The following is a 15,325-nucleotide window of genomic DNA, read 5'->3' on the forward strand; positions in this document are numbered from 1 at the left end:
ATATATTTGCTTTTATTAATGTAGTGTTTTGCCTAATATTTTCAGATTAATGTTTTAATTAACGATGCACTCTTTACATGATTTAGTGCATTAAAAAGAGATAATTTTTTTTAATACTGATTTAAAACTCAAACTTAAAAAATAAAAAACATTTTTTTTCAATCATGTAACAAGCCCTTTAAGATTAATTATTCAATGCTCTAGACCTCATTATCAAATGGAATTTTCTCAATATACAATGCCCGACCACAAATATAAAAGAGCATGCTCATAAAATTAAGATTGTCCCACCAATTTATTTTTCCATTGACTTGGTAATAAAAAGCATGCCAACCTCCACATGCCAGATTTGGCATCTACTCGAGTAGCAAAAAAAATGTCTTCCCCATTTCTAATTTCAACCTTCAATTTCATGTTTCTTGTCCAAACCACCTCTTAAAGATAGGTGGAAAATGATACGGAGAAATGGGGGAGTAAAATTAATTAAGGGCAAAGAAAACTAAACCATCTATAGAGAACATCAATATTTATGCATAATATAAACTTTAAGAAGATTGCATTGTAGATCCTAATATCTGGCAATGAAAGAAATTTTTTTAAAAAAATTCTTGTCTAGACAATCTTCACATCATACTAAATGTGAAAAGAAAGAAGGCAAAACGTTCATGAATCAGAGACTAAAAGAGAATCCCAGATCATGTCCATGTCCAAGGAAGGCATTCTACTTAACTGAACAGCTTCAGCATCAGATGCTACAACCTCTTGACCTTTCTGGTTCTCGTGAATCACTTCGTGACATCCAGTTTTGCCTTCCAACTCAAATTGCAACTCTTCTCTTGTTGTGTTTTGGCTCAAACCTTTGGGTTTTGTAGCATTCATGTCATGTATAATCTTATCTGGTGATGTTCGTGGTGGATCATCACTGTGCTTCTTTTGAACAGAAATATTGTTGCCTTGTGATATTGCTAATTGTAACTTTGCTTCAAGAAGGGCAGCTGTGGTTCCATTCAATGAATTGGCCTTAAGTTGATGCTTAAGATCTGGGAAATTCAAATGCGCATAATCTCCTCGTAACATGTAAGCTGCCGTGTCATAAGCAATGGCAGCTTCTTCTGCTGTGTTGAAAGTCCCTAACCAAACCCTCGTCCGGTTTCGCGGCAACCTAATCTCTGTAACCCATTTGCCCCAGTGCCTTTGCCTCACTCCTCTAAACAGCTTTCCCGGCGATGTTGAAGCTGATGAAAATGAAGGCTTTTGATGCTGGTTCTGCAATCTTCGACCGGTGTATTTCATCGGCTGTGTGGTCGTAGTTCTAAGCCAATAGTCATTAAATCCCTTAATAGAATAGCTTGCCAAGGTTTGATTTATTTTGAGCCAATCATTACTTGGTTGGAAATGAATTTGGCCTAGTTGAGGCATGGAGAATGAAGTGTTTGGAAATAATGACATAGGCTCACATCTTTGATCCTTGCCAAGTTGATCGACAGCTTGTTTGGGCTTTGATCCTTGCCAAGTTGTTTGAAAACTTGTTTGGATGAAAGCTTCTGGTTCCTGCAAAAACAAGGTCAAATTTGGAAATTTTGATGTGTTTGATAAGGAAGATGGAGAGGGAGGTTCAGATACTTGAGCTTGGTTATTTAGTGCTGGAAAATATTCCGAGAAATTCACAGGATTAATGGAGCTTTCTTTGACAATATAGTCAGATATTGAACCTCCAGGAGAATTGATAGAACACAATCCTGACATAAAACAACTTTCATGATTTTGTTTGGAATAATCCTGTCTGCCAAATCCAGGGATGTTACCAACCAAATTGGTACCTGAAACCAGATCGTCTGCCGAAGAACTCGATTCCGAACTCGAAAACAATCTTTCGGGAGACGATTGTGATGGCGATTTCGTGCCATTATTTCCAACATCTACATGACAAGTAGCCCCAGCTAGAGCACCCCAACTGGTGGGATCACCAAAATATCTTGATCCTGTTGCCATTCCATGAAAACTACTTTGAGCTGCCAATTCCTTGTGCATAAAGGTTTCCATTTTGGGAAACTGATCCTCCATACCAACAGCAACTATTTTCTGTTTGAAGAAAAAACACAGAGAGATAGAGAAATGATGTAAATGAAGCCACTCCGTTATATATATTTATGCTAAAGCAACCGTCATGTGAGACTGTTACAGGGTATTTAATTAAGTATTTGTTGGAGAACAATATCAATAATATCTTTTAATCTCTTCATCTAATAATTTAAGTTTTATGATTGAAATTGTTTTTTTTATCATGTTAGAGCCTTATTGATTAATTCATCATGAGTTCGAATCTCACCATCTTTATTTTATTTGATAAAATTAATCATAAGAAAGTGTGGGTATATACAAATTATTTCAAATTTAAATTAAGGGTTTTCACTTGAAAGAGTATGTTAGAAAATAATATAAATCATGTATATATTAGGATCTCATCTAATAAATTAAGTCTTTGGGTTGAATTGATTTCTTGATATAGTATCAGAGTCTTACTGACCAGGCGGTTACAAGTTCAAATCTCACAATACTCTTTCTCTCTTCTAATTGAAATGAATTAATAAGACAAGATAGCGTAGATTCATTTAAGTTTCAAGTTCAAAAGATTTTCACTCGAGAATATATATTAGAAAATAATATAAATTATATATTGAAATTTCTTCACCTAATAAATTAAAATTTTTAAATTAAAATGATTTGTTTTATGTTTTATAAAAGGGAAGGGAAGTTATCGGACTGATTCAAATCTCAGCTTGTTATAAGCTCACCACCTACCATTTCGTGCTCTCCATTTCAAAATGTTTTGTCAATATCCAATCAAAGCCTGACAGCTTCGTGTTGCTCGATAAAAAAAGAAGAAGCTCGCCACCTTCCATTTTCGAGCTTTCCATTTCAAAATGTTTTGTCAGTATCCAATCAAAACCTGACAGCTCAGTGTTCCTTGCTTAATTACCTCTCTTCATGGGTTCATGCCTTCATGGGATGGATGAATATTCTAATAACATGAGAGTGACTACAAAGAGCTAGCCTTGAACCTCTATTGGCATTAATTTGATGGCATATTTCTTAGTGTGTTTTTTTAGCAATGATCATGCATGTGATTTTCTCAATCACCCACATGTTATATATATCTCCCCCTTTTTACTTTCTCCTCATGGGATTTTGAAGTGGGATTTGTGCTAATTGTTAAACAAGAAACTAATTAACTCTTAATTGATACTAATTTAAATTAGGCAAAAGATGAAACAAATAATTGATGCATAATTAAATCAGCTAGCTCGTTGCGTAGTCTAATCTTTATGGATTAAGAAAGTTGGCCAAACTAAACTAAGTCTCGATTGGTGCTAATTTAAATATATATATCTTTTGGCAAAGCTTCATTGTCAATATTATCATCAACACATCATTAGTGTTGAGCAGTTCTCACTTCCAAATTGAATGAATTATGTTTATAAATGAGGAAATCATGGCTGTCTTCTTTCTTTCCTTTTTAATGAAAATCATGGTTGTTTTTATACTATTAAATATAAACAATGTCCGAAGCTGAACACGCAAATATACCCTTTTTTATGAATATCATGGCTGTCTTTTGAGATGTGTTTGGAGCCATTTAAAGAATTACCACAACAAGTAAGAAAGATAGGGTAAAAAGCATAGTTTTAAAACTCAGTCCGGTCTGACGGGTCGATTCAGAGCTGGAACCGGATCGGGTTAAAAAAAAACAGGAAAAAAAATTATTATATTCATAAAAATTATTATAATATCAATCACCCATTTAATTTGCTTTAACTCCTCTCAAGGTAGCCACTCGGAGTAATCATTTTAAGGAAGGTAAAATACCTATTAGAAAGAAAGAAATTCCAAAGGGTTTGTTATTTATCACTTTTTGGATGCTCTGATTTTATTATTATATATTATGCGTTCAAGTTCTTCCATATACTGTAGTTGTTTGTCATTGTTATTTTATAGAGCAAGCACATATGGTCCTTTGGTTAAACACTTAATCTGTCTGATTGATCATCAGTTAGTAGAGACATGAAACCATGTTTCTCCAATGTTGCTTTCCCCCGTTTTTCTTTTTCGCCATTATTTAACAAACTTCTTTATTCCTTCCGGGCCTCAAGACAATAAAACTTAGTTTTAAAACTAGATTTAGGATAAATTTAGGGTAAGGTTTGGATAGGTCGGCTAAGTCAATTCAGGTTGTTATTCTGATTTAAAAAATGTTTTTTAAAAAAATCAACAAATTAATAAGTAAATTTGAACAAGTCATCCAAGTCGACCAGATCATTAAATCAATTCAGTTTATTAACTTGATCAATCATGTTATTTTTTACCTGAATCAATTCAGATATCAAATTAGTCTAGTCTCGTACCAACCCGCCAAGTTGATTATGCCTTCAAAACAATATTGAAATAAAACAAAAGGGAATGAAAATATGCATCTTTGCACACGTCACTGTGCCTTTAGGTTTCAAAAATGGGCATGTGGAACAGGCATGAGCGACTGGTACATGGAAAATCATGCATGGAGTCTAAAATACCTTATGCTGAGACTCTTCTAATGACCTTCCTTGTTCTACTTCCCTCCCACCACTCCCTCATTTCATAGACGAACTTGTAAAGTTTTTGATTCAGAAGTGACTGGTAACATGACTGGAATTGATTGCCAACTCACACAAGTGTTGTTTTCTAAGAAAAAACAAAGAAGAAAGGATTCAAAGTTGAGGCTATTTGGACATTTAACAGACCTATATGTCTATTAGACATGATAATCTAATGTATACAACACAAATGCGACTGTTGTTCATTGCACTATCTTTCACTCTTTCCTTTATACAATTAGCTAGGTGAATATTCTACGAATGTGGTCTGATGTAGAGAGAGAGAGAGAGAGAGAGAGAGTTATGCCCTAATTGACAATTAATTATTTCTGCAATTTGGCCTCTAAACTTCACAAATTCTCTCAAAACCTCGTGGGTTAAGCCTCATGGCATTATCAAATAAAATAGTGTACTTGAAGGATCGAACTTAAGCTGGCCATAAAAAACATAAATAGAACAACATCTTCATGTCTTGTGCAGCACCTTGACTAGATAACTTCCCTTTTGCTTTTATCTTCTCTACTTTATCTTTTTAGGTTTCTCAAAAACTTCTTTCACCAGGCAATTCATCCCCTGGATAACCACACTTTTAAGCTATCCCTTCTAATCCTGTTAAATTAAACAGCCCCGCAATATCATACATAATATTCTAACATGACCCACTAATTTAAAGATAAAAACCACTGCATGCATGATCAAAGTGGTACATGCATGTGTTCTTGTACAACTGCTGATTCTCTCTTTTGTTTTACACCGGCCACTTCATCTTTCTTTTCTTTCTAATAATAATAATTATATATGAATAGAAGAGCTTATCTAGGAAGGGAATCTATCTTTAAATTTAAAATGTATCTCTTTATGCCTGATTGGCAACGCGGTGCACTCTTCTTGCACCAGCATTAATTTCACCAGCAAAAACATCAAAAATAATGCTTTTACTATCTTGCACCGTGTTGATAAACGGTAACCTTTTACCAACCTACCACTAATCCTCTTAAATTACAATCATTCTCATCATCTTATTATTTCATGCTAATTAATCCCAAGAAAGCAAAGGAAACAATATATAATACTATTGGCTGGCTGATTGATTTTATCCAATTAATTAAATAAAACCCACAAGCGAAATGATAAATTGATGCATAAACATTCAGTGGGGCAGGTCATGGATGTATGAATCTTTCTAACAATGCCAGCAAACCCTTAAGCAAGATAGAATAGAAAATGTTATCCTCATTATGCTGAGAAAACTATGTTATACTAACCTATCTCCTCATGAGCACCATCATGACATCTACCAATGTACAAGCAAGTTAAATAAAATTTAGAACCTTAGCTAGACCCAAGTGCCCTTTCTGGCGACCATCTCAGATGATAAACATGCATGGTTGTCACTGTCATTAGCACCGTTATAATTATCATCAGATACTGATTAGTTTAATGATAGGTTTAGAGTAGACAAAGTTAGTTAATGGTGTTATCGCCAAAATAGTGGGCCAAGTCACCGGAATAACAGTGGTTAGGTAGACAAAACGAACGTATGTATAGAGCAAGCAGTTTGCAAATGGGGTCGCTACATGTTTCAAAATGTTTGTAGTCATCCATCCATGACCACTAATCTTTCACTTTTATATATATATAAAGCAGTGCAAATTAATGGAATAAATAGGGATGTTTAATAGGTATATTTTCTAGCACAAGTGATTTGGGATAAAATCAGTCTTGGTCATAGCCGGTGAAGATAGAAAAATTAGAAAGATTGTGGACCTATTTTAATTAGACATGGGGATCTTAGTGATATTAATTAATTTAAAAAATATATACAAAGTGATTTAATGATATTCTTTTACCTATGAATGAAGGATTTCGATTTAAAGTTCAAATTAGGTGAAATAAAAAGTTAGAAAATGAGATAATTAATAGACTATGCACCTCATTTTGTCTCATCGGTCCTGTTTGGCATTGCGATTCAATTGTACTTTTAAAATTTGTTTTTTTATTTTAAAAAATAATTTTTTGATGTTTTAGGATCGTTTTAATATATTAATAGTAATTAAAAATAAAAAAAATATTTTAATATACTTTCAAATAAAAAAACATTTTAAAAATAACATATATCATACTCTTAAACAAACTCATCATAATTAGCAGCCCTGATCAAATGCCCCGTAGGATAAGTTTGTTGAACTCACAATGGCTCGCCAAACTCATCACAAAAAGTCATCCTTTATGATAATGCAATAGCTGCCACAACAACTCCAACAAAGCAAATGTTTTCAGCACTTCTTAATTATATCATTGACTTGCTGTTTTAGGGTTTTTTTTTTCTCATGAATTTTGTTCTTTTGCATGTTAAGGACCACACAAGAAAAATTAACAAGCAAGCTTAGTGGACTTGTGATCAATTTATTTTTTTAAGGCGTAATGATGTACAAAGAAAAGTACGTTTTATAGGAAGGGTTGAATTATGAAACTAAAAATAATAGTTATTAAACATGATTTGAGGATAACTCAGTGCAAAATTCAGATCACGAATGAAACAAGTTAACCATATTAATAAATAAAAAATTAAAATGAAAACAACATCGTGTTAATTACATAGATAGCTAATAATGTGAGGCATGAGCCAAGTAGAGGAAGCTAGCTGCCTGTACGTAGGGCCGGGAGGAGAATGAAAACGCATGGCATCATGAGATTGAGAGGTTCTTGATCAATTATAATGTTCTTGATGAGTACTGGCGCCGTGGTTGTCATGGCACGTTAAATTCAAAAAACTTCCACAATATTGGACCTCATTTTGATACAGAGATAATAATAAATAAAAAATTTCGAATTGTTGTATTTAATTATAAGAAATTTCTATCGGCCTTCTTCTCACTACTTACCACCCTAAGTCAAACTCCAGAAATCATATACCCAATCCGATGTATCAATATTTAGAATCGTTCAAAATCTACCCTAGCTGCCCTTGCACCTAGCTAGTTCGACTTCAGACTTTTTATAAGTAAGTTATAATGTGGAGTCAACTAGAAATGTGACCTCATGCAGTTGTGCCTGCGTCTTAACCCTAGTACCTGCCAACCTACGTTATCATTTCATTGCATTCTGCTCTCAAGAACAAGAAGAATCAGAGGAGGACAAAAAAAAGGAGAGTCAGACCCGGAAACTTGAAAATTGAATCCAACATCAAATAGAAGGGTCCAAGAACCTAGCCTCGTTTGAGGGCGGAAACAAATTAAGTTTATACGTGTGCAATCATCATAAAAAAAAAAAAAAAAAACTTATTGTTTTGGAGAGTTTATTCTGTTAAATACCAATTAGTTGCGTTTTACGAAGTAATACTACCTTGATCCAAAAATGATTTGGTGGGTATCCCAAGTAAAACCGTTGCCCTATTATTTTGAGAATTTGATGGTGCTTAGAGTGGCCTGCGGGTGCCCATCTGTAAAAGAAACCCGAATTCCCAAAATCACATAAATCAGCAGCATAGTTTGACAGTGGTTATAATTAAGTTTGCACTGGATTAGTATCTTAAGATAGAAATATAAATAAATATGTTTGATCATATAAATATAAATTGAGACATAAAAAAAAATTGTCACAGTTTTCAAGTGTGAATGTTTATTTTTTAAAACAAAAACTATTATCTACCGTAACCCAGTATCCAATGCAAGAGTGGAGGCTATCTGGGACATTATGAATGCTTAGGAGAAAGCGAGGAATCCAATCGCAAAAACTAAATTGTTTTAAGCAAACAACAACAATAATGTTGGCTAACTTGAAACGTATCATTCAATTGATGGGAGGGAGGCGCAAACAAAAATGATGAAGAGTATATAAACTTTCCTAAATATTTACCTTGAGGTTGGACAAAACCCAAACCTATTCATAAATTTGATTAGATTTCATTCTAGGAGATTTCAAAAAAAAGATTTATTAATCGGTTAACAGAGTTGAAAGTTTATTTTGTATTTCAACAAGATCTCTTATCATCAAAAGATAGAACTTGTCATACACAAACTTTTTTATAGTGCTAGAGAATAGTGGTTTGAATTTCTAGACTTTAAAACTCGTATTGATATGCCTTTAATTCTATGTTGGCAAGATTTGAAACAATCATTAATTTTGAGGTTTATACAAGATGATTATAACAAGATTTTATATCGGGTACATAAGCAATTAGATTGCTATTATTGCCCTTTGTTCAACCTTCTAAAATAGCAAGTAAGAAAATTATGGAGGAGTTGTCGTCTCTTCAAAGTAAACAGTTTCAATATCACAATAGTGACAACAATAATATTGTTGCAAATATTAATCTAATTGTTGATGTTTTATCAACTAATACAGAAGAAGAAATCAAGAAGCTTCTAAATTAATATGTTGTAGCAATTCTAAAAATCTTGTAAACAAGGACATGGAGGGCATGGTAATTTCTAATAATTCTTCTAAAAATATTATGAAAGATTATCTTGAAGTTGCTTTAGATACAAAAGTTGAAGTATTGGAAGTCATGGATAATAATAAGATCAAGTTTGAAGTAAAAGAATGTATGAAGGAACCTATAAGTGGACTTTATAGAAACAGAAAGTATAATATTAAATATAAATTTTTCTTTAGCATGCACACATTATAAATTAAAATTTGAAGTTTCTATATCAAAGATATGTTACTTCGTGAATATATTGGCTACAATGCTATATTTGAAGTATTTATTCGTTGGAGTGGAAATGTTTAATTCTTGATAGGTAACTCAAGTCATGTTTTTTAGAAGTGAAGGGGACTACCGTGGGGAAATTTTTTCAATATTATTGGTGTAATAATGTTTATTATATTATTTCATTAATGGATAAGATTTTTAGATGTTGAAGAATTTACAGAAAAATCTAGGATGCAATTTGGTAAATTAGACAACTTTTAATATGACTGTTAGATTGAGCTAAAATTTTACCAGAAAATTTTGAAAGCTTTGTTTCCTATTGGGCTAAAATCTCATGATTATCTGAGATCGAAGAGGCTTTCAAATAAAAAATGGGAGTTGCACGAGATTGTTTTTATTTACCTTGTTGTACTTTGATTTTTTTTCTTAGGACTTTTAATTTAATTATTATTTTACTAGTTAGTAATTCTAATGCTAGATGAATTCTATTAATTAGGTAAATTTTAATTAGAAATTCTTTACTATAAAAGATTTTAGTTTTATTTTAGTTTTAATTAGAATTTCTCTTCTATAAAGAATTTTAGAACTAACATAAATAAAAATGATGAAGATTTTATAAAATAGAGTTTCTTTTAAATTTCGCTTAGATCTAACCTTAGAATTTAAAAACCCTAACTTTTATTCACAATATATACACGGCGGTTGATCAAACTAACCCTGGCGGTGTAGAGACTGCACTGTAAAATAGTGGTGGTAGCAACACCGACCCATGCTTAGGTTTTACACAAATGCGCCCCATGCAAAAATGATCTAAGCCAAGGATCTGCAGTATAGGGCATTCAATGACCAAGAATTTCCTTCTCCCATTTCCACCAATGATAAGATCCAAACAAAGAGGCTCATGTTATTCTGACAGTTTAAAAACCAAGGCTTACGATGACACCCATTGTTCCACCACCTGTCAATAACAGTGTTATAATTTGCAATCAAGGCCATTATCATCATCCCTGTTCTTTCTCTTAGTTAATTTTATGGGATTATCTGCTCCAATTAGCTATTGAGGTCAAAATCAATGGCCTTCATTTGCAAAACATGCTTGACTACCAATTACCATGCATATACAAACAAGAGAAACTCCGGAACAAGCTGAACCGAAGAATTCCACGGTAACTCTGCAAATTCCTTCATTTCGTTAATTCCCACTTGAGGTAAAGAGGCACATTGATTCGTAACTTGCCAACGTAAGGGATTAAATAGTTTTCCACAAAAAGACCAGAAATGAAGAGCCATTTCAATAATTTAGGCTAATCAAACACATCCTGACCGTAATTATGCATGAAACAAAACGCAGGTATTTGAGATGCTATTTAGCTGTTATATCTTTCAAATCATTGCTAAATATGTACTCTGATCTCCACAGCCTAACTGCTCAGAAAATCTAATCTCCCTATTCTCCATTAGAATCACCAGAATATCTTCTTGGTCCTAAAAAAAATACTTAGTTTATCTCCTCGTATTCACAACATATACGAGCAGGTTTATGCAAAGCCTAGAGCCCTAGGACAAAGGGACAGCCGCGTCAAGGAAATGCCTGAAATTTTGTTAAGCTCACCTCACACCTATTTATCTATTTTTCTAAGCCCCTTTTATTCAAACTTACGTATATTGTAATTTGTAAGTGATCGGCAGGGGTTTCCCCCTCCTCAAACTCTACAGAAAATGTAGGCACAACTAGAAACTCCTCATAACCACAAATAATGCAATTACCTTTCTAGTGTGTGTTAATAATAATAATTGTACGAGACGGGAGAGAGAAATGTTCAATGTTTTCTTTGAAAACAAAGTCTATCACAAGAACAAAGTAATCTTTAAGTAGTCCTAAAATCTAAACGTCCAAACATTAGTAAGCAACCATGAGTTTCAAATGACTGCAGACATTCTACAAAAGATATAGATGCTCACAGTGTAGCCTGTGGTGCATTCAAAGAATGAAAATGAAAACCGTTCAAACCGACCAACACTATTCTTATGTAATACCTCTAGACAATATTGCCATCAAAATGAAAACCATCAACAAGTAGTGGATAAAAAATCCTTACTGGCCTTGTGAATGCCTGCAATTCTCCTACCTAATACCTTTAAGATGAACTGACTAACTTGGCCCCATAATGCACATGGTTTGAAAAAGCTAATGAAATTCCAGTTAGATACTTTATACCTTGAAAAGGGCCAATATTCATGATCTATGGGGATTTACTGTTCTAGGTTAGAAGCCCTACTCAAATTTAAAAGAAAATTAGGTCGCTTATGATTAAGTTCAGAATACAGTAACCGTGTCATACAGAGAAACTGCTACAGGCATCCAATTTCACAAAGTAATGTGTTCAAGTCACACATATAAGAAAGCCCTAGTTGTGCATCCGAGTGAATATACACCAAAGTGCAATTAAACCCATCAAATGGTGGTTTAAAAGCACATTCAGCCAATGCTTGAATAGTAATAAATTTTCAGCAATGAACTCTAATCCATCCATAGAAATATTTTTAAGATAGTGACATCCTAGTCCATTGTATTCTAGACAATGGGGAGACTACTGAATGCTTCTGTAAACAGCCATGAGGTGATTCTTAAGAATAAGCAAACCGTGCAGTAATTGTCTAAAAGAGAGTTTTCATGAGCTGTACTAGAAACTCATTATTTGGGTCTGGCTGCAAGGTCCTATCATAAAAGTGTGATAATTAAATAGATTAAGTAAAAAGAAAAAAACACAAAAAAAAAAACCAACATGAAGAAAATAACTAATGAAGAAAAAGAAAAAAATCTGAATTAACTGGGTTAACTCTTCAAACCAGGTTAACCCGTCAAACATTGGATTTGTGTCGTGAAAGTTTGATAACTAAATAGAAAAAAAAAATTGACGGGTTACCCCAGAATTAACTGGGCTAACCCGTCAAACCCGAGATCCGTGTCATAAAAATCTGATAATTAAATAAAAAAAAATTAATATTAAGAAAGTAAATTAAAAAACAAAGAAAAAGGAAAAAAGCCAGAAAAAAACTAAAGGCATCAGCTTTTTCACTGTAGACTGCACTGTGCAGTCCACAATAAAATGCTTAAAAAGGAAAAGAAAAGGGAAAAAAACAAAGGCATACCCATGGGTTAATTTTTTTTTCTTGCATAAAAAATATAAAAAAGGCTAAGATCTAAGAGTGTTAGGTCTTTCTGCAAAGATATACTCAAAAGCCTTGGGTCTAACTGCAACGCTTGACCCAAGAGTAATATTTATAATAATAATAATGATAATATTAAACTTACATGACTCAAGTTTAAGTGAGTCTGACTGCAACACCAAATCCAAGAGCCTTGGATGTGGGTATGGCTGCAAGATCGTGTCATAAAAGTATGATAATTAAATAGATTAATTAAAAAGAAAAAAAGAAAAAAAAACCAACATGAAAAAAAAAATTAATGAAGAAAAAAAATCTGAATTAACTGGGTTAACCCTTCAAACCAGGTTAACCCATCAAACTTGGGATTCATGTCATGAAAGTTTGATAACTAAATAAAAAAAAAAAGTTGATGGGTTAACCAAGAATTAACTCAGTTAACCCTTGAAACCAGGTTAACCAGTCAAACCCGGGATATGTGTCATGAAAGTCTGATAATTAAATAGAAAGAAATTTAACATTAACAAACTAAATTAAACAAAAAAAAATTAATTAAAAAGAAAAAAAAAACTTTGGGTTACCTTGTCGAACCAGGTTAACCAGTTAAACTCAAGATCCATGTCATAAAAGTCTGATAACTAAATAAAAAAATTTTAACATTAACAAAAGAAAAAAACAAATAAAAATGGATGGGTTAACCCAGAATTAACTGGGTTAACCCGTAAAACCAGGTTAACCCGTCAGACCTGGGATATGTGTCATGAAAGTCTGATAACTAAATAGAAAGAAATTTAACATTAACAAACTAAAGTAAACGAAAAAAATTAATTAAAAACAAAAAAAACAAAAAAAAACTCCGGGTTAACTCGTCAAACCAGATTAACCTGTTAAACCTGGGATCCTTGTCATGAAAGTCTGATAACTAAATAAAAACAAATTAACATTAACAAAATAAAAAAACAAAAAAAAAATGAACGGGTTAATCCATAATTAACTGGGTTAACCCGTGAAACCAAGTTAACCCGTGAAACCTGAGATATGTGTCATGAAAGTCTGATAACTAAATAGAAAGAAATTTAACATTAACAAAGTAAAGTAAACGAAAAAAAATTAATTAAAAAGAAAAAAAATCCGGGTTAACTCGTGAAACCAAGTTAACCTGTTAAACCCGGGATTAATGTCATAAAAGTCTGATAACTAAATTAAAAAATATTAACATTAACAAACTAAATTAAATAAAACAAAATTTATTAAAAGAAAAAAAACAAAGAAAGAAAAAAAAAAGCTAAAGGCATCAAAAAAGAAAAAATAAAAAAAATAGCTTAAACTAAATTAAACAAAACAAAATTTATTAAAAGAAAAAAAACAAAGAAAAAAAAACTAAAGGCATCAAAAAAAAAAAATAAAGAAAAATAACTTGAAAAAAACAGCTTGAAAAAAAAAAAAAAAAAGAAACATTTCAGCCTTTCACTGTGAATTGTTACGGTGAAAGGCTGAGCAGTTTTAGTATATTTCTAATGTCTAACTAACATGTTTATCTCCATAATCCCTAATTTCCTTTACATCAGCCCTAAACCTTCCTAAAAGCGTAACCAACATCCATACAATATAATAACACTATCTTTTCGTTCTTCAACTCTAGCCATATCAAGGCTAGCACAACTATTAAGCTTAACTAAATTTCAACATCTCCATCTCTAATTGACCAACAAGGAGCAGTAGAACACGGATTTATGCCTGTAATTATCCATCTCTCCAAAATTGCGTGATTCAATAATTAAAATGCATAAAATTATACTCAATAAAAACAACTAATTCATCGATAACCGATCCAATCAAGCAATTAAAATTTTCAAAACTGATCTTCAAAACTCCAAATCAAACTAAAAAAAACCTCAAATAAACAGATTGAACGTGTATTTCCAACCCAAACAAACATGATAATCCATACCAAATATCAAATCCACATCAAACCGTAATCAACACAAAACCACATGATTAAAACACAACAAACTTCTCTCTATTTCTTATTATTCCCTTTACCTCCTCCCGAAGATTCCCCTCCCGCCGCCTGTGCTGCCTTCTTCGCCGCCTTTTCTTGCAGCGCCTTCGCGTCTCTACAAAAATAAATGCAAAAAATCTTGAAATTTAACCAAAACTAAATTTAAAAAAATGTAAAAACAATTAGAGGAACCGATCAACCTTTCACGACGCTGTTCATGAGTCAAACCGTCATCCTTGCCTTTGTTTACTTTGTTACCGCCACGAGCTTGAGCTCTCTCGCGATCTTTTTCTCTTTGATTTCCGCGTGAAAATTGAATCAAAGAAACAAAATTAAAAAAAAAAAACCTGCGGGAAATAAAAGAAAAATCAAGAGATCTAAAATTAGATAAGAAAAATGAAAAGGATATGAGTCATGATTCTTGCTGCTGCTGTTGCTCTTCAGCGGAGACGGAGAGATTCTGTTTTCCGATTTGTTAGAGAGAGACTTTGCTACGCAGAGCTAAGAGCAATAGAACGACAATATGTGAATTTTTTTTATTATTATTATTATTTAGAAGAGAGGGAAGGAAGTGGAGAATCGAGAGCGCTTTTTTTTTCTTTTAAAGAGGTGGTTGAGAATCGAGAGCGTGGATATTTCATGATTGGATAAAAATAATAATAATAATAATAATAATAATAATAATAATATTATTATTATTATTATTAAAAGTTCTTGTCATTTTTTATATCAATGAACATTCAAATAATAAAAAAAAATATTTTAGTTAGTAGATTTTGCCTTAGTGTTTTTACTATAACAATGAACGTGAACGGTAAAATGCGACAGTTTTTTTTTTACTTGGTCATCAAAAATTATTAAAAAAAA

General features: G+C 32.5%; 2 protein-coding genes across 2 annotated transcripts; both read right to left on the minus strand.

Moving 5' to 3' along the window:
* Window positions 1–511: 511 nt before the first annotated feature.
* Window positions 512–2,130, minus strand: LOC7492010 (ethylene-responsive transcription factor ERF062). Its single transcript, XM_052446687.1, has 2 exons — window positions 1,821–2,130; window positions 512–1,551 (listed from the first exon to the last, which is right to left on the minus strand). Exons 1-2 carry the CDS (start codon window positions 1,917–1,919, stop codon window positions 664–666), a joined length of 987 nt encoding a protein of 328 aa, XP_052302647.1. The 5' UTR covers window positions 1,920–2,130; the 3' UTR covers window positions 512–663.
* A 12,141-nt stretch (window positions 2,131–14,271) lies between these two features.
* LOC18095229 (uncharacterized) lies at window positions 14,272–15,036 on the minus strand. The gene is made up of 3 exons (XM_006369742.3): window positions 14,868–15,036; window positions 14,659–14,764; window positions 14,272–14,573 (listed from the first exon to the last, which is right to left on the minus strand). Exons 1-3 carry the CDS (start codon window positions 14,872–14,874, stop codon window positions 14,477–14,479), a joined length of 210 nt encoding a protein of 69 aa, XP_006369804.1. The 5' UTR covers window positions 14,875–15,036; the 3' UTR covers window positions 14,272–14,476.
* Between the last annotated feature and the right edge of the window lie 289 nt (window positions 15,037–15,325).

This window comes from Populus trichocarpa, chromosome 1 (assembly GCF_000002775.5).
Source record: "Populus trichocarpa isolate Nisqually-1 chromosome 1, P.trichocarpa_v4.1, whole genome shotgun sequence".
Taxonomy (NCBI): domain Eukaryota; kingdom Viridiplantae; phylum Streptophyta; class Magnoliopsida; order Malpighiales; family Salicaceae; genus Populus; species Populus trichocarpa.

Excerpts from the sequence above, each read along its gene's own strand:
- LOC18095229 (XM_006369742.3), bottom strand. Across the intron at positions 14,574-14,658 it reads CATGAACAGCGTCGTGAAAG|AGACGCGAAGGCGCTGCAAG; the intron begins GTTGATCGGTTC and ends TTATTTTTGTAG.
- LOC7492010 (XM_052446687.1), bottom strand. The coding sequence starts at position 1,919 with ATGTTGGAAATAATGGCACGAAATCGCCATCACAATCGTCTCCCGAAA. Across the intron at positions 1,552-1,820 it reads GGCAGACGATCTGGTTTCAG|GAACCAGAAGCTTTCATCCA; the intron begins GTACCAATTTGG and ends TTGTTTTTGCAG.